The sequence below is a fragment of the Harpia harpyja genome, chromosome 13 (assembly GCF_026419915.1).
Source record: "Harpia harpyja isolate bHarHar1 chromosome 13, bHarHar1 primary haplotype, whole genome shotgun sequence".
Classification (NCBI taxonomy): domain Eukaryota; kingdom Metazoa; phylum Chordata; class Aves; order Accipitriformes; family Accipitridae; genus Harpia; species Harpia harpyja.
In genome coordinates this window covers 490,295-512,636 of record NC_068952.1, presented here as the reverse complement: position 1 = coordinate 512,636, position 22,342 = coordinate 490,295, and the positions used below count along the sequence as shown (strand labels likewise).

At 52.0% G+C, this 22,342-nt stretch overlaps 2 protein-coding genes across 5 annotated transcripts in view; one reads left to right on the top strand and one right to left on the bottom strand.

Moving 5' to 3' along the window:
* Positions 1-304: 304 nt before the first annotated feature.
* On the bottom strand, positions 305-3,735 carry LOC128149894 (transmembrane protein 121-like). 2 transcript variants are annotated; one of them, XM_052805447.1, is made up of 3 exons: positions 3,635-3,735; positions 3,564-3,583; positions 305-1,885 (listed from the first exon to the last, which is right to left on the bottom strand). In XM_052805447.1, the coding sequence occupies exon 3, from the start codon at positions 1,882-1,884 to the stop codon at positions 946-948; it is 939 nt and encodes a 312-aa protein (XP_052661407.1). In that variant the 5' UTR covers position 1,885; positions 3,564-3,583; positions 3,635-3,735; the 3' UTR covers positions 305-945. The 2 variants fall into 2 exon arrangements, with proteins under 2 accessions (XP_052661407.1, XP_052661406.1); XM_052805446.1 differs by having other exon boundaries at positions 3,564-3,704.
* Positions 1,736-22,342, top strand: part of LOC128149893 (phosphofurin acidic cluster sorting protein 1-like) — a 77,793-nt gene continuing 57,186 nt past the window's right edge. For 2 of the 3 annotated variants that reach the window (XM_052805441.1, XM_052805440.1), the window contains exon 1: positions 10,152-10,369. In XM_052805441.1, coding sequence (XP_052661401.1) covers positions 10,161-10,369 — 209 coding nt within the window. In that variant the 5' untranslated portion in view covers positions 10,152-10,160. Of the gene's footprint in view, positions 1,798-10,151; positions 10,370-22,342 lie in introns of those variants that run through there. The other variant, XM_052805442.1, reaches the window with a different exon arrangement.

The following is a 22,342-nucleotide window of genomic DNA, read 5'->3' as shown; positions in this document are numbered from 1 at the left end:
TGATGTAAGTGGAGCTGGTTGCGCAGGCAGTGGTGGCTGACAAAGCTTCCACACCTTCTCCCCCAGTGACACCCTTGGAGCCCACCAGACTCACAAGAACCTGCCTCTCCTTTCCCAGCTGCTGGCCAGGAGAAATGGCTTCGGATGCCGGTGTCTGGGCTGCTCTCCCCAGGCCAGGGTGGTCACTGAGCGAGCCCCCTGCTCCAGATGTTCTCTGCAGCTGCACATCCAGGCACATGAGGGACAGGCACCCACGGGAGCCGGCGGGACCTGCCTGCCAGCAGGGATACAGACAGGAGGAGGCTGCAGGGCTCAGGTCTTTTATTGCAAAGAGGGAAGATAGGAAAAAGGACAGTCATCCCCTCTGGGTGCCCCCCAGGCCTGCAGCTGGCTGAGAGGGGTGACAGGTGGGGGGAGGCCCAGGCCTTGCTCCCCCGGCACGGGGACCCCCGGTTCACGCAGCGGGGAGCAGGCTGCTGCCAAGCACCAAGCTGGAGCCAGGGCCAACCACCACAGCGGAGCGGGTGACGTGCAGTGTCCCCATGCAGCCCCCCCCGCCCCAAGCCTGAGCCCTGGCTGGCCGGAGGGCAGTGCTGCGTGGGGGAGCACTGATGGGGGGAGCCCGGCGCAAGGTAGGGCTGCCTGGCCCCAGCCAGACGCGGCGTGCAGTAGGCAAACCTGGCCTCCTCCTCCTCCTCCTCGGCTCCGCTGCCCATCTCACTCAGCAGGGTGTTGAGGTCCCGAACTGCTCTGCGGCCTTAAGGAGGCTGCTATTGGGGGGGGGGTCCCTCGCCATGCGACCCTCGGGGACCGGAGCAGCTTCACCCAGGGAGGAAGGGAGCAGGGTCATTGCCCTCTGTCCACGCGGGGAGCTCAGCCACCCGCCTTGGGTTTGCAGGTACGGCCAGACGTGGCGGTGCCCAGCCTGTGGCTCCTGCTGGCTTGTCACGTATTGTCCTGGGCCAGCTCCTCCGGGCAGGCAGGGTGGTCCCGGGATTTGTGCAGCCCTGGGGAGGGCTGGGCCTGGGCGCTGTGCTGCAGGGCCAGGTCCGGCCCCAGGGCCGCGTGGTGCCGGTGCCGCTGGTACTGCACAAACGTACAGACCTTCAACCCGATGGCCAGCATGTTCTTGCCCATGAAGATGCTGGAGACCCGGGCGTCCCTGAAAAAGACCATGTTGCTGCCTCGGATGAAGATGGTGGTGATGTTGACAGTGAGCATGCTCAGCATGGGGTACAGCATCATCCGGTGCGGCATGATGCCAATCCCTTGCATGCTGATCTCACAGAGGGACACGCAAGGGAGGACCAGGAGCAAGATGTAGCAGTAGAAGAACATGATGCCCTCAGCCCAGAGTGGCAGCCCCTTCTTCTGGGGCTCCCACAGGTTGGCCTGGATGTCCAGCACGTCCAGCATGTCCACAATGACCCAGAAGAGGCGGTTGCGGAGATCTTCTTTCTTCTTGAATGTCCTGACATACTCCATGTGCTCCGTGGCCACCAACAACACGTAGAGGGCTGGGATGCAGATGGAGAGCAGCAAGGTCAGCGCTTTGCGGGCTATGAGATCCAGGCTTTTCCGGTCAGCTTTATAGTTCTGGTACACAAAGTAGACTTTGATCTCCAGAACGAAGACATACAGGAACCAGAGGATCATGGCGTAGCCCCGCTTAGCTGTCTTTACCTCCGCCCCGACCCAGATGGCCACATAGCGGAGCACCAGCAGGAAGCATACGTCACCCACTGCCACCATGACGCAGATGCCCAGCTTTCTGGAGCCCTGGCTCTGCTCCACCAGGTAGGCATCCATGAGGATGAGGCTGGTCATGATGAGCACAGTGGAGAGGCACACGTGGGGCTTGCTGACAGGTGGTGGGGGAACCATCCTGCACAGAGGAACAGGCAGGGCCGTCAGGGAGTTGTTTGTTGGGATTCCCCATCCCCGCCTTTGGGCCCCCTTCTGTCCCCCTCTCCCCAACAACTGTGGATGGCTGAAAGAAGGTCGGCGGGGGGGTTCATAGACTCTTCTCCCATCCTATGTGCCTGGTTTGTTCCAAACCTGCAGCCTCCTAGCCGAAGTGCTCCTGAGACTCCTGGCCAGGCCCTCCTGGTGGCACACACTGGCTGAAACCCAGCTCCTAGGCTGAACATGGGGATATGGTGGGGCAGGCTGGACAGCCTTCAGGCACTTGGAATGCTACTGCCTCTTCCAGTAGCTCATCGCTCTGGTTAGTCTCTGCCTTATTTTCCATGGGATTTCCCAGCCAGTGGCACTGGTTATATTCTCACCCCACAAGGCAAACAAGACCATATCTATGCTTTTAACCCAAGCAGGTCCTTAGCTGCTATGATCCTGGACCGCTCTGTTTTTAGTCTCCTTTATTTTCATGCATAGCATGAGGCGAAGGATTATTTTTAGCCTGGCTGTCCTGTGGGGTGGGAGGGAAGAAATCAGCCCAGCATCTTCCGTTTCCTTCAGCCTCACACTCCCCAAGAGCTCTGCCTACAGCTGTTCACCCGTGCCCACCCTGCCCCAGAACGACAAACTGAAAGCAAGGAAAAGCAGCACCAGCCCACAGCTCCAGGACACAAGCAGCTCTGCAACAGGCCCTCAATTTCAGCTGGATGTTCAGCTTTCCCAGGCTGGGACAGAGCAAAGCACAGTCCCCAAAAGCACCCTGCCTGCCATGGATGGCACCGGGGCTGTCAGGCTCCCTCCCCCTGACCAAGCACAGCTGCAGGCAGCTGCTGCCAGAGACGGAGGGAGGACGGAGCCAGGGCCTTGCCGGGCACGGCTCGGCAGCTGCTCTGGAGGGGAGCCAGCCCCCCAGCTGAAATGGAGGACGAAGCTGGCCTGCCGACTGCGTGGCACAGCACCGCACGACGGCTGCTTGCGCGGAGCCCGCTCGGCCGCATCTTGGGCCACGCGGGGGCCCCGGGACCCCATCGTGGGCATCGAGTGGGTAGCACTTGACCGGGGAGCAGGCGCTTGGGAGCAGGACGGAGGCCGCGCAATTAGCGGTCACCCCTTAACCACCGACAGCACAGGACCCTGGCCCCAAACTGCCCAAACTCCCGCTTTTTGGCCGAGGGAGCGGGCGTCCTGCGCAGTCCTGCATCCCGGGGCCCAGAAGCATCCTGGCACGTTGAGGGAAGGAGGCAGTGAAGCCTAAGCCCGCCAGACACGGGTGCTTCTAAGGGGGAGAGATCGGATGCTGGTGGGCACGAGGGAGCTGGTGGCTGTGGCACAGCTGGAGCGTGCCGCGGGGCTGGGGTTTCACCCCACCGCCTCGTCCAGCCTTCGGAGGACCCGGAGCCAGCCCAGGCCCCAGCTCGGCAGGCTGCCCCACCTCGCCCCGGCCTCAGAGTGGGGCTCCCACGCTGCCTCCCACCACGGTAAAGCTCAACCCACCGCGGGCTGCATCCCCTTGGGCTGCCCACGGACGCTCCCGGCCCCCGGGCCCACCGAGGGGGAGGGCAGCCCGCACCGACAGGGTGCCGGGAGGGGACAAGGGGGGGGCCGGACCCGAGGAAGGGGTCCCCCTCCGCCCGGACCGCGCTTACCTCGGGCGGTTCCCCGGGGCGCCGGGCGGCGGCGGCGGTGGCGGCGGCGGTGGGGGGGCCCCGGCGACGGCCCCGGGCCCGGCGCGGCATCGCCCGGCGCGCCCCGGTGGTTGCTCTGATGCGGCGGCGGCGGCGGCGGCGGCTCTTGGCCCCTCCCGGCGGGCGGGCGGGCGGAGACTGCGGCGGCCCCCGCCTCACCGGAGCTCCCGGCACCGCCCGCCGCCCCCTCTCGCTCCGGTTCCCGCTGCCCGACCCCCGCCCCCGGCAAAAGCGGGGGGTTCCCCTCCTTGTTCCCCCCCCCCCCCCCCAACGCCCCGGCCGGGCACCCTCCCGTTCCCCTTCTGCGCCCATCAGCTTCTGCCTTGGGGTGGGGGTCACATCCCGCACACTGTGTGTGTGTGTGTCCCCCACCTTCAGCCAGCCTCCTGCCCCACAGCCTCCTCCTGCCCTGTCCCAGACCCCCCCCAGGGCTATGGGTGCTCCCTGCCACAGCCCGGGAGAGGCCCCAGGAAAACCTGGGGGGGCCCAGGGAAGGTTGAACTGTCGAGGGTCCTGCCCAGGGACCGGGACCCCTTCCTTGCTGGGGCCTCGCTGGTGGGGGAACCCCTGCACCTCCGTGACCCAGCACTCAGCCGTGCCGGTTTGCGGGGTCCTGGGGAGCTCCAGCTCCGCAGGACACTGGTAGAACTGGGCTGGGCACAACCAGGGGCTTGTGTGTGCAGATAAACCAGACCAGCGAAAGCAAAAGGTCTCCCTTACCCTGGTGGACATCCCTCTCTGCAAATGCTCTTCTATCAGCCTGAGGAGCTTACTGCATTTAACTCTGAGCTTGTTTCTAATTGATTTAGGTCTTAGCTACACAGGGAAGGTTTTCCAGTATATTTCCACTCTGACTTTGAAGCGCTGGTTGTAAATATATGTATTTTGGAAGATGGGGAGGCGCCGGGAAGCCTGGAGATGGACTAAGAGCAAAACCAGGCATAGATCTTGAGTGAGAGGACGACTGCCAGTCACAGTCACTGAGCGCCAGGAGAAATGCAGTCCACCTCACCTCCAGCTGCTGACAGGGTGTCTGTAAGGCCCCTGTTGTATCTGATGACTTGCAGCATCTTGGGCAGCACATATGAATCCCGCCTGTAGCGTCCGTGGCAAATGGAGACACTGAACCGGCATCCAGGGTCAGCTCACGTGTCCCACGGTGAGGGTGGGCTGGTTTATGCAGGCAGGTGGAGGGTCTGTGTGAAGGGAGCAGAGCTCTGGGTTAGAGATGTGCAACAAGGTAAAGAGTTTGGCTGTGGGATCATTCTCCTAGTCCAGGAAAAAGCAGCAATCTCCAGAAGAGCTGGAAGAGCGGGGGAACAAAGCGGCCAAAGCAACCTGCCTCCAAAAAGGAAAAGGAGACCTTGCAACTCCAGCTGAGTGGAGAGCACTGTGAGGCATGAGAGGGGAAGCCAACACAGAAACAAAACTTAGGTCTTTCCTGCTAGCCACAGAAGTGCCAGCTCTCACTCCACATCAGGGGAGTCTCTTGCAGGCTGTAGGGACGAGCAAAGGGTCTCTGGCCACGGAGGCACAGAGGTACGCACGTGACAGAGGTAGGAGAGAGGTGCTGGAGGCAGCTACTAAGCAGTGGGGCTAAAGACGATTCATCCCTGGGCTGGAATCATAAAACTCCCGAGTCTTCACTAGAGGCTAAGACGGGAGGTGACAACATTTGTGTGGGAAGCAGTTAAAAAGCTGCTTTAATGAGATACATAAAAATATGCAACCAGAGCAAGAGGAGATACTTATGTACTTCTCTAAAACATGATGCTGGAACCAGGGTGCCAGAGTTCACACGTGGATGCGGCTGTGATCAGAGACAAAATGGAAGGAAACCGAAGAGGGGTACACCAGGGTTCCCAGGCAGATAGCTGCTCCCTGGCTGCCGCTGGCTCCAGACCTGGAGGAAAAGCATCTTCAGCTTAGCCCTGTGCTGCCTAGGACACCTGCACCCCACCATTATCACTGAAGAGGTCCTCTAGGGCAGTGACTGCAATGCACTCAAAGGCTGTTGGGAGAGAGCCAGAGAAATCCAGCAATGTTGAGCATCCTCGAAGGGGAACTGCAGGAAGCAGGGGAAGTTTGTTAGCAAGGAACAGCAAGCAGTGGCTGTGATGGGGAAAGGCTGGCAGTGGCCTGGGGACCGTGCTGAGAGCTTCAGCTACTCCAAAAAAGCCTCCTGGCCCCCCAGAACCTGGCCACAGAGCAGAAGGCGAGAGGTGGCTGGTGCTGATGGGCATCCTTCAGGAAGGCAATTTAAAAAAAAAAAACTGGGAACAGCTTCTGAGTGAAGGATCACAGGGTACTGAAGGGTGCTTTAACATCACAAAAAGGCCTAACAAGATGCCTGATCCAAGCAGAGAGACGTTGTCCGTTGTGGCTAAATTCCAGCCTTTGGTCATGGAAATGATGACGAAGAGCAAAGACGGTTTCTTGGGAATTTCTCATGTCGCTCTGTCTGGGCTGAGGAATTGGACTGCCCCAGCAGCCCCTATGAGCGTGATGCTTGCCAGACAGTTTAAAGCCTTTCTTCCTCCAAAGAATAAACTGGATCTTGGGGATTCATGGTGGATAAATCCTAGTGAATTGAACAGCTTCACTGGATATCTTTCCAACAACAGATTTTAACCCACGCGCCCAAAGAGACTAGAGTGAGCGAGGTGCTGGAAGGTGACATCAGAGTGGAGAAGCGAGAAATTGGATATGCCACATGGGACAACAAAGGAATGAACGTAGACAGTCAATCCAGGTAACCATTTGTCAAAATAGAGAATGAAGGGGATGGAGCTAAGCAATGGTGACAACATCCTTTGGGACGCGGGCTCGCCTCTGAGACAGTGGTGTCTAGCGAAAAAACCTTAATTTCAAACACAGCTGCATGCGGCATGACGCATCTGATGGGACAGAGAGCGGGTGCTGCTACTGATGCGGGGACAGCCCTCGGAACGGCTCTTTGTGTCACAGCCACTGGGGGCCAGTGTAGACCTACACAGCTTGCTCAGGACAAAACCACCCCTGGCTCCTGGTCGTGGGGGATAGGGGGTGACCGACAGCATCTGCCTGTCCCCCCCCAGAACATCCCCCATATACCCTCCAGCCCCAGCTCACCATGGGGTGGGCTCCTCTCAGCCCCACATTGCCCAGGGCCTGCGCTGGACTTGGTGCCTGGGAACAGCACCCTTTCCCACTGCTCTGGGCTGAAGCTGCTGGCAGCAGGGGCCTGCAGGTTGTGCTTACAAGGGAGAAAACATGGCTTTGCACCACAAAAGGTGCTCTTGCAGCTAAAACCAGGGCATTTTGAGAGGGATGTCTGTATTGAAGAGAAATGCTCTACTCCCCAGCAGCTGCCGTGTCTTGCTGCACCTTGTCCAGGGTGCGAAGGCTAAGGTGACACATGGCTCTTTTAGGAACAGCACGGTTGAGAAAAGTGCTGGCCCAAAGGGATCAGGTGCCCTGCATGGGCTTGACCACCATACAGGGCACACTGTGGCACCTCGTCTGCCAAGGACAAAGCTGCCGCCCGCTGCAAGGTCTCTAAACAGTGTTGAAGTGCTGGGGAGCAGCTGGTGGGCATGGTCCTTTCGGATAACAGTGACACATAGCAAAAAAAAAAAAGGGAGGGGGGTTTCTGGAGGCACATTTCAAGCTGGTTGCCTGGATGCTAAAGAGCGAGAGTTCCTTGGGTGCTTTTCCTGATGTGTTTGGAGATCGTATCCACGATGGAGCAAATCTCAGCTGGTGGTTGGCACACAGAATGGTCTCAGCTTAAGAGGAGGTGGGGAAGCAGCTGAATGAGATGACAACACTTCCAGGCTCTGTTTAAGCTGAAAGATAAGCAGGCTTTGGTACTTACAATGAAAAACACGGGAAAATTTTGACCCCAAAGACAGAGAAAAGCCACTGTGTGTGGAAGAGCACATTTCTGGGTAGCTCATGCTGTAGGCACAAAGTCAGTATAACATGAAAGCAGGAACAAAGGAAGAGCAGGCCGTGTAGCCAAGCCCCCAAATAAACAAGGCACATTGAAACAGCCTGAGAACAAATGCATAAATTCATCTGTAGAAAAGCCAGAAGGCCGAAACAAACAAGTGAGCTGCATTAAGGATAGAGGTACTGGAAGGGAACAGGCTGCAGGGAGAGAGATGGAGAAATCCACCTCAATCACATTGAACATCCCCCCAGGGGAAATGCAGGAAAAGGAGGAAGCGTGTCAGCAAGAAACTGCAAGTGGTGGCTGTGACGAGAAAAGGCCATTTGTGACCTGGGGACCATGCTGAGGGCTTCCACAGCTCTGAAAAAGCATCACAGATTGCAGAGTGTGGCACAGCCACTGAGCAGAGCAGAGGTGGCTGGAAGTGATGGGCATCCTTCAGGAAGGCAGGGGAGAAGCAGCCCTCCCAGGCCAGAGAGGTGGCCCAGGAGAGCTGTAGGACTGCCAGCCCTTGGGGACTGCCTGGAAGGCTTCATTCAAGGTTCTGTCGCTTCACCAGGCTGCCTTGCACTGAGCAGAGAGCTGCCTCTGGCCTCCTGGAAGTGAGAGGGCATCCCTGAAAGCCTGGAGCTCTCCGCGCTATTGAAGTACCACACAAATAGTTGGGAATGGTGACTAAGACTGGAAGGCAAATGGGTGAAAGCAAACAGCTGGGGAGGCACCGCGATGGGACAAATCAGGCCTTCAGATCTAGAAGGGTCCTCTGGAGCAGGCAGCTGCTTTTGGGGAAGGGTAATGATGATACCCAGCTGAAATCAAACCACAATGGGTAGAAATGCTGAGACAAGGCCAGGCCAGCATGACCATCACGTGACACTCTCCTGCTGCAAAACAGGGTTTTCACATTCATCTGCAGAGTGTTATGAAAACACAGCTCATCCTTGATCCAGTTGGACCTCCCCAAAAGCCTCTGCTAAGATCCCTTAGCAAACGCTCTTAGAGAACCAAGAGGGTCAAGGATGAAAGGAAAGGTCCTCTCATGCATTAATGACTTGCTTAAAGGAAGGAAAACGCATCGAAGTGGCAAACAAGCTGCTTTGCAAGCAAGACTGGAGGTCTGGGCAACTCTGTGCTGGGATCCATGCTGTTCATCAGATGCAGAAATGGGCTACGAAAGGGGGCAGAGAGCAAGGTGGAAGAGTTGGACGATGATTCAGATCATTAATCTAGTCAAACTGAAAGCTGATGTGAATACCTGCATGTTACCAAGAGACCTGCAGCTCAACAGCAGGTGAAATGTAGAACTGACAAATGCAAGTACAAAGAAGAGGTCCAAGGGACAGGTTATAAATTAGACATCAGTATTCAGGGAAGTGACCCCGAAACGCTTGCTGATAATGTTCTGAAAACACCAGTGCTGTGCTCAAGGTCCACAGTAGAAACTGTGGATGATTTATACTGCTTCGCAAGTTTGTGCTGCTCCCGCTTCTCAAATCCTAATCCCTCCACTGGCATGAGCCGCATCTTACAGTCTGCCTGGAATAACGCTGCATCTATGGAAAACTCTGTCCCTGCTGAGTATATTGAACAGCACAGGACCTGGCATGGTCCCTGCCGAAGCCAGGGGCTTCTCTTTATTTTTGCGGCTTGGCCATTATTGACTCGGCTGCTTCTTTCAAGTAGTTTTAAGTGGCGAACGCTGCAGCTCCCAGTTCATCGCTGCCTCCTTTCAGGAGCCCTCAGCCAGCATCACCCTACTGGGATGATCCGGTACCCCGTTCCTTTCCCGTTCCTCCAGAGGCAGTGCCATTTCAGACAGACCCTCTGCGAAGGCTGAGGTGGAGCAGGGGGCATCTTTCTCCTCGAACGGTCCCACAGCAACGCCTTTATTCACCTCCCCGTGCCACACAGGCTTGCCCCCAGCTCTGCCCTGTCCTTCTTCCCAGGGGTCTGGAGGAAAAAAAAAAAAAAAAAAAGCCAGTTTTAACTCGCGGTTTATCTTTGGCAAGGCTTAGCTTTTAGCTCCGGCCCAGCCAGGCCCACGGCTCCCCGTTGCCATGGCAACCCCGCCACAGCTAGGCCGCGGGCGGGAGGGCGCGCGCCCGACCGCACCCCTCAGCGCGCTCGCGCTGCTGCCCTTTAAAGGGATGGCCGCCACGCCTCCTTCCCCCCCCCCTCCCCTAGCCGGAGCAGAGACGCCGTTTGCCATTGGCTGACCCCGCCCCGACGACCGCGCCCTCTTGCCTTTTCGATTGGCTACCGGTCGCTCCGGCCGCCTCCCTCTCGGTTCCGATTAGCTGGTGGCCCAAATCGCCGTCCTTACCCTTTCCCCGCTCCGATTGGCTCCTCTCCCGCCGCAGGCCGCGCCCTAGGCGCGTTCTGATTGGTCACGGGCCTTCCCCCCCCCCTCCCGCTCCTCACCCATACCCCCTCCCACCCCGCCGCGCCCTGACACGCTCCGGTTGGCGGTCGGGCCCGCCCCTCCCCGCTCCGCTCCGCCCCGCCCCGCCCCGCCCCGCGAGCGAGCGGGCGGGCGGGCGGGCGCGCGCCGAGGCGGAGGCCGGCGCTGAGGCGAGGGGCTCGCGCCGCCCCCCCCCATCGCCAGTGGCGGCGGCGGCGGCGGGATGGCGGCGGCGGCGGCGGCGGCGGCCGGCGCGTTGGGCTCGGGCCCCTCCGCGGGGCCCCCAGCGGGGACCAGCGGGTCGTCGTCGGCAGCGGCGGCGGCAGTGGCGACGGCGGCGATGGCGGTAGCCGGCCCCGGGCCGGTGCCGGTCCCTATGAACCTCTTTGCGACGTGGGAGATTGACCGTTCGGCGCCGAGCTGTGTGCCCAGGTAAGCCGCGCCGCCCCGGGGCCTCGCCCTGGGGGCCGTCCTGCTCCGTTGCGGGGGCCTCGGTGAGGCCGAGGCCGGGACCGGGGATGGTGGTGGGGGGGGGGGGAGCATCCCTGCCCCGCCGGGCCGAGCCAGGCCCGGGGCCGCGCCCCCCCCCCCCGGTGGCCGCTGGGCCTTGCCCCAGCCATAGGCTGGATGCACGGCGAACGGCTACCCCCGTCCTCCGTTCCCCCACCGTGCCGCCCGGTGTGCTTGCAGCGGGAGCAGCGGCAGCACCGGGGACCGGCGGGGCTGGGTGTGCCAGCACCGGACCACGGCTGCGTTGACTCCATGTTGCGGCCTCTGGCTAGCGTCTGCCGTGATGGCCATGGAAGGTCTCGGAGGGACGTTTATCATCGCCGCCATGCTGCTTCCGAAAGCTGCCTCCTCACCCCTGAAGTGAACGATGGGCTTACAACCGGTCCCCTGAAGCCAGGTCGTGGCCACCTGGCATCCGTGGGGGTTCCCTGTGTCACCTGCACTCCAGACCGTAGGTAGCAGCAACAAGGATTCACTGTGCTGCCGACTGAACTCACGGCTGTATCTCCGGCAGAGCTGGAAGACGAGCTGAACGGTGTAAATGTCATTGTTGACTGTGCGGTTAAGGGTATGTCCAGGCTGGATGTGCTTATGGGAAGAATGGCAAGACCTGTCTTGGAGCCAGGAGGTGCTGGATGTGTTATTGAGCTGGGTGTCTTTTGGCCCACCCATCAGACATTGATCAGGAGGTCTTCTCATGAGAGCTAAGGGGCGGATTCAGGAAGTTACTCTGGGCTGTGGTACGTTGTCTGCAAGTGATGTATTCAAGTGCTGCACAAAAACTGGAGGTGTAAAATTCAAGACAGGAAAAATAGTTGTTCCAGTAGGGCAGGAGAACACCAGCCTTTGTGAAGGGGCTTCGGAAGGTTGATATGTTTGTGGGGAGAAACTTGGTGGTTGAGTGGCCAGATGGGTCAGAGTAGAAATGTTCCGAAATACTCTGAGCTTGTAGAGAAAGCCTGTGTGATTGCAGTGCCCAAGGAGGTTCTGGCCTGAGCAGGCAGCAAGTGGGAAAGAGTTTGCAACGTGTTTGTGAAAAGCCAGTGTACCTTTTGATGACACATGCTGAGGCTGTTGTGTGGAGCAGGAAGCAGTGATCATTCTATAGCTTTTAAGTGACTCGAGGTATTGTTTATTTGTGGGTAGGTTACTCCCAAGCTGGAATTTGGAGAGCAGGACAGAATTACCAGGTTGACTTCCTGCAGAAAGAATAGAAGTTGCAGATACAGAGCACAGAACTTAGTGATGGTGAAGAACGTGCATGTACATAGTCTTCACAAATGGAAATGCTGCAAGAGCTAGAGAGAGGAGGAACTGCTTTGGGCAAACCAAAGACAGAATGATTGGGAATAGTGAGACTGAGTTTAGAAATGGGTTACATGGGTGGCGGGATGCCAGTGGGTGAGCAGAAATGGAGTGCCATCAGGTTGAAAGTTGTTTGAAGAACTGCTCTTTGGCCCAGTGAATCCTGGTGCCTTTTCACAAGGACAGTTTCTGTGAGCATTGTGTAGATGCCTGTTCTAATGCACAACCATCTTTGTGTGTTGATAGCCGTGGGGGGCAGCCATCTGACACACCAGCTTGGAGGAAACTTCTATAAAAATTAATCTGAAATTTCATCTCTGGAATGTCTTCAAATGCAACGTTTGTTAGGATGGGAAGAAGCTGATGCTTCCTTCAGAGGCCATGGCTCTAACATGGTGTGCTGCTATGCCTGTAGAGTCAGCAGGTGTCTGGAGAAGTCCCGTCAGGCCACAGTGACCAGTGTGGGACTGGTGCTTCTGTATTTTCTAGTCTTCAGCTAGCCCAAGCTTTCCTGACTGAGCGGGTTACAGGTGGGCACCTATCAGGCAGGTATTTGTGTTCAGTGAAACTAAAGGGAGATCAAGCCCCAAATCTGAACTGGGTTAATGGTGTATCTGTGCACCGTTCTTCCTTATTTCTCGCCCGTGTTCTTCCTCTACTGATCTGCTTGTATAATGTTTTAGTCTTGACATTATGTTCTTCAAGGTAGAAACTGTGCTGTACTGTCCCAGTGCCCAGCACAGGTGGTCTCTGGTCTTACTGTGCTTTGGGGGTGGTAGTGGTGGCAAAATAATATCCATTCAAGGGCAATAATCCTTCTCCCTTGGGCGTCTCCATCTCTTACGCGTGTGTAGTCTCAATTCTTCCAGCCCTATGCATATCTAGGGAAAGGAGAACTTTGCACTGGTTTTAATGCTATAGAATGTGCTTTCTTTTTCTAGACTCTGTATCGTAAGTCTTTGTGGCCCCTGTGCTTCTTCTTAGGTGTTTCATTTTCTGAAAATGCAGCTCTGGCTGCTGCAGGAGCGGGACTGGGGTAGATCAGCCTTTGTGGGGTTGCTCTGTGTTTGGCTGTTAACGCAGGACAGTTGAGAGGTTGTGTCCAGGCCTTCAGGATTTCAGAGAGGCAGTCTGGGCCAGTAAAAATAGGCACCATGAAGTAAGTATACGCCCCAGTGTACCAAACAGTTCAGTAGTATGACTGTAAGACTTCTGATGCCTTGTAGGAGGATCTTGGATTTCTAAGATGAACTGTTGCCCGTAATGGAAGTCTTGCCTGCTGAACCAAGAATGCGCCACTGAACTAAGTCCACATTTAGTTTTGGAAGTTGCCTTGCTCCCAGAATGGAGGTATCATCCCTCCTGCTGGCGTCTTTCCCTTTTCAGGGCCGAGTTGATCTAGGAACTCTTAATGCCCTTCCTATGAACCGAGTAAGCATAGCCTAGACCCAGCTGCCTTTGGTTCAAGTGGCTCCTAGGGGAGGCAGAGCTGAATTTTCTGGGCAGTGGGCTATTATGCAGAGAGGCAGAAGGAAGTAAACACCTGGAAACCAAGCAAAATGCTCTTTGCATCTTCAGTTAGGCTACCCACTGGGACAGGGATTATTGGCTTCCCATTGCGATGCCTTAGAAGGAAAGCAATCCTGGTTGATTCATGCTGCAGGGTATGAAGCATGCTTTTGCTAAAATAGCCAATCCATCAGCCTTAACTTCCACTCATAGTTATCTTAGTAAAAGTCTTCATAGCAGTGTTCTGTGGTGGGAGAAAGTGTCTTTATTGTGATATCATGCAAGTAAGTACCCTTAAGGGTTGTAGTAGGCTTTCACTGTATGGAGACTGCAAGAAATGAACTAGATCTTTGCCACAGTAAAATGTCTGTCTGCATCAAGGTAATGTCTTACAGTGTTTTCATTGTTTTGTATGCTGATTGGGCAGTACATCTGGAAAAAATGTGTGAAAGGACTTTGTGCAAGGTCTTGTTCCTTCCAAGTAGTGTTATTTTTCAACCTCTGTTAATAGGACTGCTCTTCCTTTTTTTCCCTTTAATATCTGAGAGCCTGTAAATGCAAGTTCTTAATTAGGAAACAAGATAAGATTGTGTGATTGTGTTCACTCTTACTCTTTTTCCATGACACAGCTGTTGTGTTCAGTGTTATGTGGATGTTGTTTCAGTGATAAGTCATCACGTTTTTAGTTAGAGGTGAGAGATAACAAGTTGTATTTTGGCTAATGAGTCAAGCTCAGATTGCAAAGGCAGTTTCTACCTGTACAAATTATGCTGTGAACGGTGCTGCAAGGATTCAAATACACTGCATTTCGTCCAGGGTACCTCGTATCTCGGTACGATACACGAGCTCAAAAACATTCCAAGTCTTGGTGCCACCCACACAGTGTGCTTGAACACAGTGTCTCCTGCTTTTGATAAGAAAAGCATTGACTTAGGGAAATGCATGTGGTTTGGGCTCACTTTGCGAGATTGTGTATGTGCACCTTCAGGACATTATGTTTCAGGAGATGCTCTGGATTTTCTGTCATTAAAACTTCCAAATGTGTGTTTTGGAAAGTTATAGCCTAATGAATGTCTTCTTGGAAGGAGAGCAGTTATTACAAGTACGATGGAAAATATCCCGTAAGTGCTAGCCGTGGTGATCCTTTGAAGTGCCACGAGGTGAACGTTCTCGTCTCTGCAACCCTGTTGTCCTGTGTGGGCAGACAGTGTCTATTACCTGACACCTCATGGAGAGTAAGGTAAGACTTGCAGCTGGTTGCATGCTTTCTTTTGCCTGAGGTCCAGAAAGCCTTGCAGTGAGCAGTACCTGTCGTACAGTATGGAGGAATGTGCTCTCCTCTGGCACAACTGCATTCAACTGGATTGGCCGCATCTCGCAGCCCCGTGAAGTGGACTGCTCTGTCAGCTGTGGACTCACGGGTCTGTTTCTTCTCTGCAAGGAGTATTGTGGGTCTGTTCTACAAGCCCTAACAGTTTCCTTTTCTGAAGCTGATTTGGTGATGAAAAGCCTCTGAACTGGGTGTTCCTTTAAGAAACACTTATTCCAGCTGGAATAACATGTATTTATCTGCCTGAGATGTTCTTGAGTGGTTTCCTGGGTAAATCAGGCATTTTCATGGTAAACTTCCAACCTCAGCAAAATCTGCTCTGTTTGGGTAAGCTACAGAGTTGCACCTCTGGGAATGTTAAATGATTCCAGATTGTTCCTTCAAAAGATACTATGATGCTGTGACAAACCGGAGTAGCTCCAGACAGGGAGCGCTTGGGAGAGGCCAGTTTCTTGTAAGGAAGCAGTCTCTTATAAACTGGTGGTATTTGCTGTGTTTGAATTATGATTTCCTTTTAGTACTATATAGAAAACAAAATGTTCTAAACAGCCATCAGATGGCTTATTATTCTTAATATTGTGGGCTTGGCTACAAGCCTGCAACATAATATGCCTGATGTGTTGTTCGCTAGCTGTCGCGCTCTGTGACTTGTCTGTTGCAGAGGAGCACGTTTGGGATTTCTCTGGCAGTGTTATGTTTCCCTTCTGAGCGTACGATAACTGAGTTGGTGTCTGTTATTCCTTCTTTCTGCTCATTAGTGGAACTCGGGAGAAGTGTCCCCTGCCAGTATGATTGATAGGGGTGTGTGCTCCTTTCAGAATATTTATAGTGACTTTCTGAAGGCTTAATTTTATTTGAAGTACCTGCCACGCTGCCTCCTAGCCTTGCTCTCCACTGTTTCATTCATTAGCTAGGCTGTGTTAGCTCAGTTGTCTGATGGTTTATAAAAAATGTTGCATTGTTCTTGTCATGCTAGTATGCTATGAGTGCTCATTCTGCTTCCTCTGGCGTATTCAGTTACTTGTGATGGATTACTAACAGCCATGTAGTATGAGTATAGTGCACTTTCCTCTGGGGTGGAGAACCCCTGACCTTTATCCTGTCAAAAGAATAAATTGCTGAGCACCAGTATCTTATGGGGTTCCCGCAGCAGATCCATTCTTCAATGAAATCTGTGCTGATGCTTTTGTGTAATTGTTTGCAACGTGGAATCATTCTAAATTGAACGCATGTCTCCAGTCAACTTCCGAAGAAGTTATTTCCAAAAAAAGAGCCAGAGTTGAGAAACATACTGCATTTTATAGCATGTCAGATGAGCGTCTGGGCAAGGCTGTTTTCCAAATACCTCGTGTTCTTATCTAGTCCAAGATTTCAGCATCCCAGCTGATGGGGAAGCTGCGCTTCTCTTTTGTTTTGTTTTATTTTAACTACCTCAAAGCTGGTGGATACTGTTTTGGGAAATAAGAAGTGACAGTGTCTTACTCCTCTGTGTGGGACGTGGCAGCAGGAACCTGTCTCTGCCTCCCGGGAAGCAGACAGCTTAAGTGATACTGCTCTTGTAGTTAGAAGTCTCTTAGATAAATGAGGCTTTGTTTGGATACTTCAGTATACTCATTGCAGTGGACGAAAGGAGAGATGCAGTATTTCAGGTACCTTAACACATTGCAACTGTGGTTACAGAGATCACTCCCTACTCTGCAGTGTGATTCAGCCTCTGTGCACACAGCCCAAAATTGCACTGGTTTTTTTCTGCAGGCCTGTTGCAATGCCATCTCCTTTATAATTTACTGCCCACTGTCATCTCTCACGCTCTTTCTGTTTCTCCTGTCTCATGTGGTCTAACCCAGTGAAAGATTCTGTTTAGTAAATAAAACCTCCTGTTGTATTTTGGCTGCTATTCTAGTTTTTCTAGGTTCCCCTTATTTTCCTACTCATGCTGATTTTCACATTTCCACTGTAAATCCTTCTTGTCATGCTTCTTATTCTTCAGTGCGAGCATATATCTTAAGTAGCATGAGATCCGAAGCCAGTGCTGGTGGGACAAAAAAATGTCCAGCTTCCGTGCCCAGCTGTGTATTTTTAAGTGTTTTTCTGTGGTTATGATAACTAAATTCTCATCACCATAGGCGGTTTGGGATGATGGCAGAACTCATGTCTTTGGTTCCCTTTTCCAAAACTGAAACACACTAACAATTAGCTGTTGTGTTGTTACAATGTAGCAGAGTTAGAATAACAGTAACTCCCTTGTAAAGGGTTCTGCTGCTCTTTTCCTGTTCTTTAATACCTTTTTTCTACCAGGGGAGAAGATCATGTTCATCCAAAGCCTCTCCTTGATTCTTCTGCTGTTTTTCAGTAACAGTTCAAGTATTGTCTCTGAATCCATATTATTTAGATCAGGGGTTTTTTATATTTGCATTATTTATATATTTTTAGAAGAGCTCCCTTGTATTTGTTCTGCATTTTCCCCTGTGTTCCTTCAGCTGTCTTCTAGCAGCCCATTTACTTTCCACCTTACCAATACATCCACTTTCTTCTTACTGCTCCTTTCCCTCAAAAGCCCTGCACATGCCTGCTGATAATTTTGGCATTGTTCTCACATTTTTTTGTACACTTCTGCCTTGCCTTGCACACCTGCAACTGAGTAATCTTTAGTTCTGAATCTTAATTTTTCCCTTTTCAAAGTAGTTTGCTTTTTTTCTCAGAATTTAGAGACTATTCCTTGTGAAGCTGCAATGGCCACATCTTGTTCTTGTATGGCTTGTATTTTTCAGCTGGACTATGTTCTTGATGTGCTTGGGTTGTTTTTTTAATGGCTTTTAGATTTTTTCACTGTTGATGAATATCAGCTTTTTTCTTTTGTTAGACTTTCTGAATTTTCTGTATGTGCATTCCTGAAATACAGTCCCATAAGTCGACATTTCTTTCAGTCCTGTCATACCTTATGCTTGAGGCTGCTTGCTCCAAGTATTCCTTCCTTTCTTGTGTGCTCCTCTGTCAGAAGCAGACTCAGGATGTCCATTTGGATTTCACGGCATACTGAATATATGAATAATTTACTCATTTTTTCCTTGATGTTTGTCAAATCCCTTGACTTTTCAAGCTTTTTCTCTGCCTGTTATGTTCCTTAATCTCCAGTCAGGCAAAAGAACAACATTCCCATTACTCTGTATTTACGCTTTGTTCATCTCACCTGTGTATTGATGAAATGTTCATACTTATTTGGGGAAAACTTTATCTGTTGCAGTACGGATTTGTGGAAGCATGGACAAGTCACCCTTATTTCAGGGACCTCCTCCACCCACAAGGATCTGAGCAGAGAACTGCATTGTACAGGCTCTGGTTATTAACAGCTTGTATTGCAAGTGGATGAAAAGCCTACGCACAAATTTAACAGTTTTGGTGAGAATCATTCTTTGAGTGAAGAACCTTAACTGTGCAACTCTTTAGAATTAAACTTTTTTTTTAAATGTAAATTTTTTTTCTTACCGTTATGAAGAAGCCTCAAAAATGGATGCCCATGCTGGTCTGGCACTGTCTCTTCCACGGGCCTGTATCACTGCTATTGTATCACTTCAGTCCCTCTCCTGTGCTGCCTTCCTGGATGTATCTTACCACGGTACCATGTTCCTGAGCTTGCGGGTAGCCAGATCTAAGGTGCTTGCCGGCTCAAGATAATAGCAAAGGAAACAGATGGGCTGTTTGGTGGGTTTGCTACTTCAGAAGTAGCAAGCTGTAATGAAACCATAACTCTGTGTTCATCATTGGTAGGAAAGTTGTTAGACTATGCATTACAGAAACTGCTGTATGGCACATGTTCCCTTTTTGTCAGTGTGCATGGAGATCTCTGCCAGGACAGCCTGGGCGATGGAGGATGCCCTGTGTTTTAAGTCGCTGTAGCAGGGTTTGCCGGACAGGTGTCTATTGGCACTTGAACAAATGCCTGCAGCAGAGAACTGGAGGAAGTTGGTGTGGATCAGTGAACTAACCTTGACCTCCTTTCACTGCTTTTCCCAGCTTGGCTGCATTGGCACATCTCCAGCAGACTTGCAGGTGTACCCCAGCAAGCTCTGCCAGGTGATGAGTGTTAAGATGTAGCCTGTCCTGCATCCCGTTAGCGCTTTTAAACTTGGTTGAAAGGTACTTGTCACTGTGTCTTAAGCACTTGTTCTTTTCCTCCTGTAGACAAGGCTGCAAGTGATGTTTTTGTAATCACTCACTGCTTTGTGGTGGTTAATTCATTAACATATTTTATTTTAGCCTGGAGATACAGTGAGCGAGCTGTTTAGCAACAGGTATCATGGCAGACTGCTAGTGCTGTGGCTCTGTGGAGGTGCGGTGCATTTGCACCTTGCCGTGCCATAGAATGCTGCTCTCGGCTAAGCTGGCAGCGCAGCATCTTTTGTTAAAACAGCCTTGGATTTAGGGACAGCTGGTGCAGCAATTCTGCTGCGTCTGTAGGCAGAAAAGTTCAAAATCTGTTACGTTTGTGAAACAACTTCTGTGTCATTAGCCATACTAATGCTGATGCCCAATTTCAGCATGGCTAAAATGAGAGAAGATCAATGTGCTGCTGCAGACTTCCACTTTTTTTTCTGTCTGCCCTGAGGCTGCTTTTGGGCAGACCCCAAGTGAACAGCTGGAAGTTCAAACATAGTGATCTTAAGTAAAGCAATGACCAGTTAAAGATGTGATGTTTCCCAAGCAATGTACCCTTTCTGTTGCCTATAAAAAATATTTTTTAAAAGCTTGCTGCAGCATGTAGCCTTGTCACTGACCTGTGGATTGTTTAGTAAGCTCTTTCTAACGTTTCTAGGGAGGCTGTTACGCAGCAGCAATGAATTTGGTCACATGCTTTTTGTTAAACAAGTAACTTGTTTGAAAATAGAGCAGAAAGATGACCTTGCGGTTTGGACACTGAAGTGAGCCTTAGATTCAGATCCAGAATCTGAAGTTGCTTGCTCTTCTTCTAGTTCAAATAACCCTTTCCCTGCCTGAAGCCATAGCTATGACTCACGTTCCTGTTCTCCACACTTTGTTCCCAGCTGCTTGTTTCCATGCAGTGTTGCCATTTCCTTGCGTGTGCTAGGGAGCCTGTGGAGTTGTATTGTAAAGCAGAAGTGATCTTGAGGTGTGGCAGGGTTGCTCCCAAAGCCAATGTCCTGCAACATGGTGCCAGTACTCACGAAGGAAGAAATTTGTCCTTTTTGGGAAAAACAGAGCCTTACAAGACTGCCCTTGAACTCTGGTGTATTTCTGTATTTCCCTGAGCTGGAAAGACAGAGCTGAAACTAGAGAAAATGGCTGGGGTTTCTTCCCTGGCTTCCACAGACTGGAGAGCTGGGATAGGAAGCCTGAAGGTGCTCAGAAAGGGGCAACTGGAGAGAAACCATCGGGGAACCAGATCACCAGCAGAGTTTTCCTTGCTGTCTAATCTGGATGTTGCCGGCTGGGAATCCCCTTAACAGGCTCAGAGGACCATGGGAAGTGGTGGAGTCTGGAGGAGGTTTGGGGAGCAGTATGCGGAAATCATTTGGGATTTTTTGGACTTTCTGCTTAGATTTTAAGGGCTCTTTGTGCTGAGGAAGGACATTGCTCCTGGTAGGGGCAATTAATATCTGCATAGCTTGCAGTGGAGCATGAGAGAAGCTAGTGCCTGTGTGACTGAGTAGCATGCTGTGCATGCTGGGACAGGCTGTCTGGGCAGATCCTAATGCTTCCTCAGGAGATGCTTCTTGACAATGTGCTTATTATCTGGAAATCAGCTTGTGTGACAGGAGGCGCCAGGAGGCTATGGCAGAGTCTCGTGTCCTGTTGTGGTAGATGCTGTGTGATGTACTATAATGAAACACTGCCTGTTCTGTGGGGGTTTTACTCCATGCTTTGGGTAGACACGGGTGAGGGGGAAGCAGAGGTGAAGTGATTCATCCAACAGTTAAAAAGTGGCAGAGATGGATTAAATCTCTCATCTCTGCCTGGAACCAGATCTTAACTCTAAATTGCTTCCTTCTGTAAAGGCAGTGAAGTCTCGCTGTAGCAAAGCCTGGGGGATGTGGTTATATCACTGCAACTCTCCTGTGCACATGGTGGGGCAGCAGTTGTTTGGTATGGTTTGTCCTCAATTAATTTTCCTTTTTTTTTTTTTTTTTACCCCCCTCCCCAAACGTTTGGGTATTGTGAATAACACAGCAAATGAGTCGTAGCCTCACACAGGAAGCTGCTAAGAAAATACAAGTCTGTCCAACTCTCTCAACTTCTGATCTATTTGCCCAATTTTGTCCTGGCTTGTCAAGGGCAACTGCCTCAAAGAACCATGTTTCAGAGAAATCAGTGGTTAAAGGGAGGTCCTATTAGATTGCTTGTGATGCAGAACTTGGCTTTCTTCCAACCGCCTGTTTGCAGGCTGATGTGCCTGGGTGCATTGCAGAGGTAACTCTCAACTACCCTTGAGGTTTGCTGTCTTTTTCCAGTGGGGTGGTATTGAGAGTCAGGAGGGGAAAAGGAGGAGAGAAACAGCTTGGAAAGAGCCGATAAAAGTGTGGGAAAGGGGGTGGGAGAGAATGGTGCATTTTCAGGTTAAGAGGTTTCATGACTAGCACCAAAATTTGAGGGGTGATCTTTCCAGTGATGCATCTGTGTGGGTATTTAATGTGAAAGGATGCAGAGTGATGGGAGAATGGTTTCAAGGAGCCCGTTTCATTCACTATTTGTGCGGCAAGGTGCACTTGCTCCCTACATACATAGGTAAATGTGCCTTTAAACCAGTGAGGTGAGAAGTATCAGCCATGAGTAGGAGGCAAAATTAGCAACCTTAAACACCCCTCTTAAGCAACTGGAGGAGAAAAGGTTTAACAGCTACCCCCCCGCCTTATAACTTCTGCCTACTCAGAGCCTAGCCAAGAGGAGGGAAAGGAAATCTCTTAACCTTATTATTGTTTGTGACTGCAGTAAGCAATCCAGTTACTGCCATCCTTTAATCCTGACGCTGTTGGACCCCAATTAGAGAATTCTTGGATTCATACCCTTGCAGGCAGGGATGTGGCGTATGTGAGGGAAATCACTGAACCTCTCTGGGCCTTGACCATTATCTGAAGAAACAGATGAGGCTTCACACTGACCACTTGGAGTTTGTCCAAGGAGCGTGAGAAGAGTTGGCCCCAAAATTTGAGTCCTGTCTATCTGTCCAGGTAAGGAATGACTGCCCAGCTGCCACTGGGTTCTCCAGCCTCTCCTTTTAAGCAACCTGGATACTTCCTTCATAGATCTAAATGTCTTTTGGGGGAAGTTTGAAGCTTTTAGCAGATCCTGATGGTTCCTTCCTCTTGAGAAGAGGAATCTTGAAAAGCATGTTCCAAAGACCACTTCTACCACTCTGGCCACGGTTATTTCTCCTCTGGGCAGCTAGCAGAGCTGTGCGATATGCAAGAAACTGGGCCGTAGACTGTGGTAGTGTGTGCCTGTGCCAGGGTAATGGTGTTCTTTGGGCGGGATGCAGAGAAGAAAAATGGTTGGTGGTCAGATAGCAGAAGTGGTCAACATCCCAACTAAACGCTGCTGTGAACAGAAGGCAGAGCAGTTAGTTATTGGCACCCAGAAGATCTTATATTCCCTTCTGAAAAATGATGGGGCACTTGTGTCCAGTCCTGATTGTAATGTCAAACACTGCTGTTGACATGAATATGAATAGGTTTCGGGTCCCAAGTGACAAAAGATTAATAACTCAGCTTAATTACAACCTAGTTTTTTTTCTAGTA

Excerpts from the sequence above, each read along its gene's own strand:
- LOC128149894 (XM_052805447.1), bottom strand. The coding sequence starts at position 1,884 with ATGGTTCCCCCACCACCTGTCAGCAAGCCCCACGTGTGCCTCTCCACT.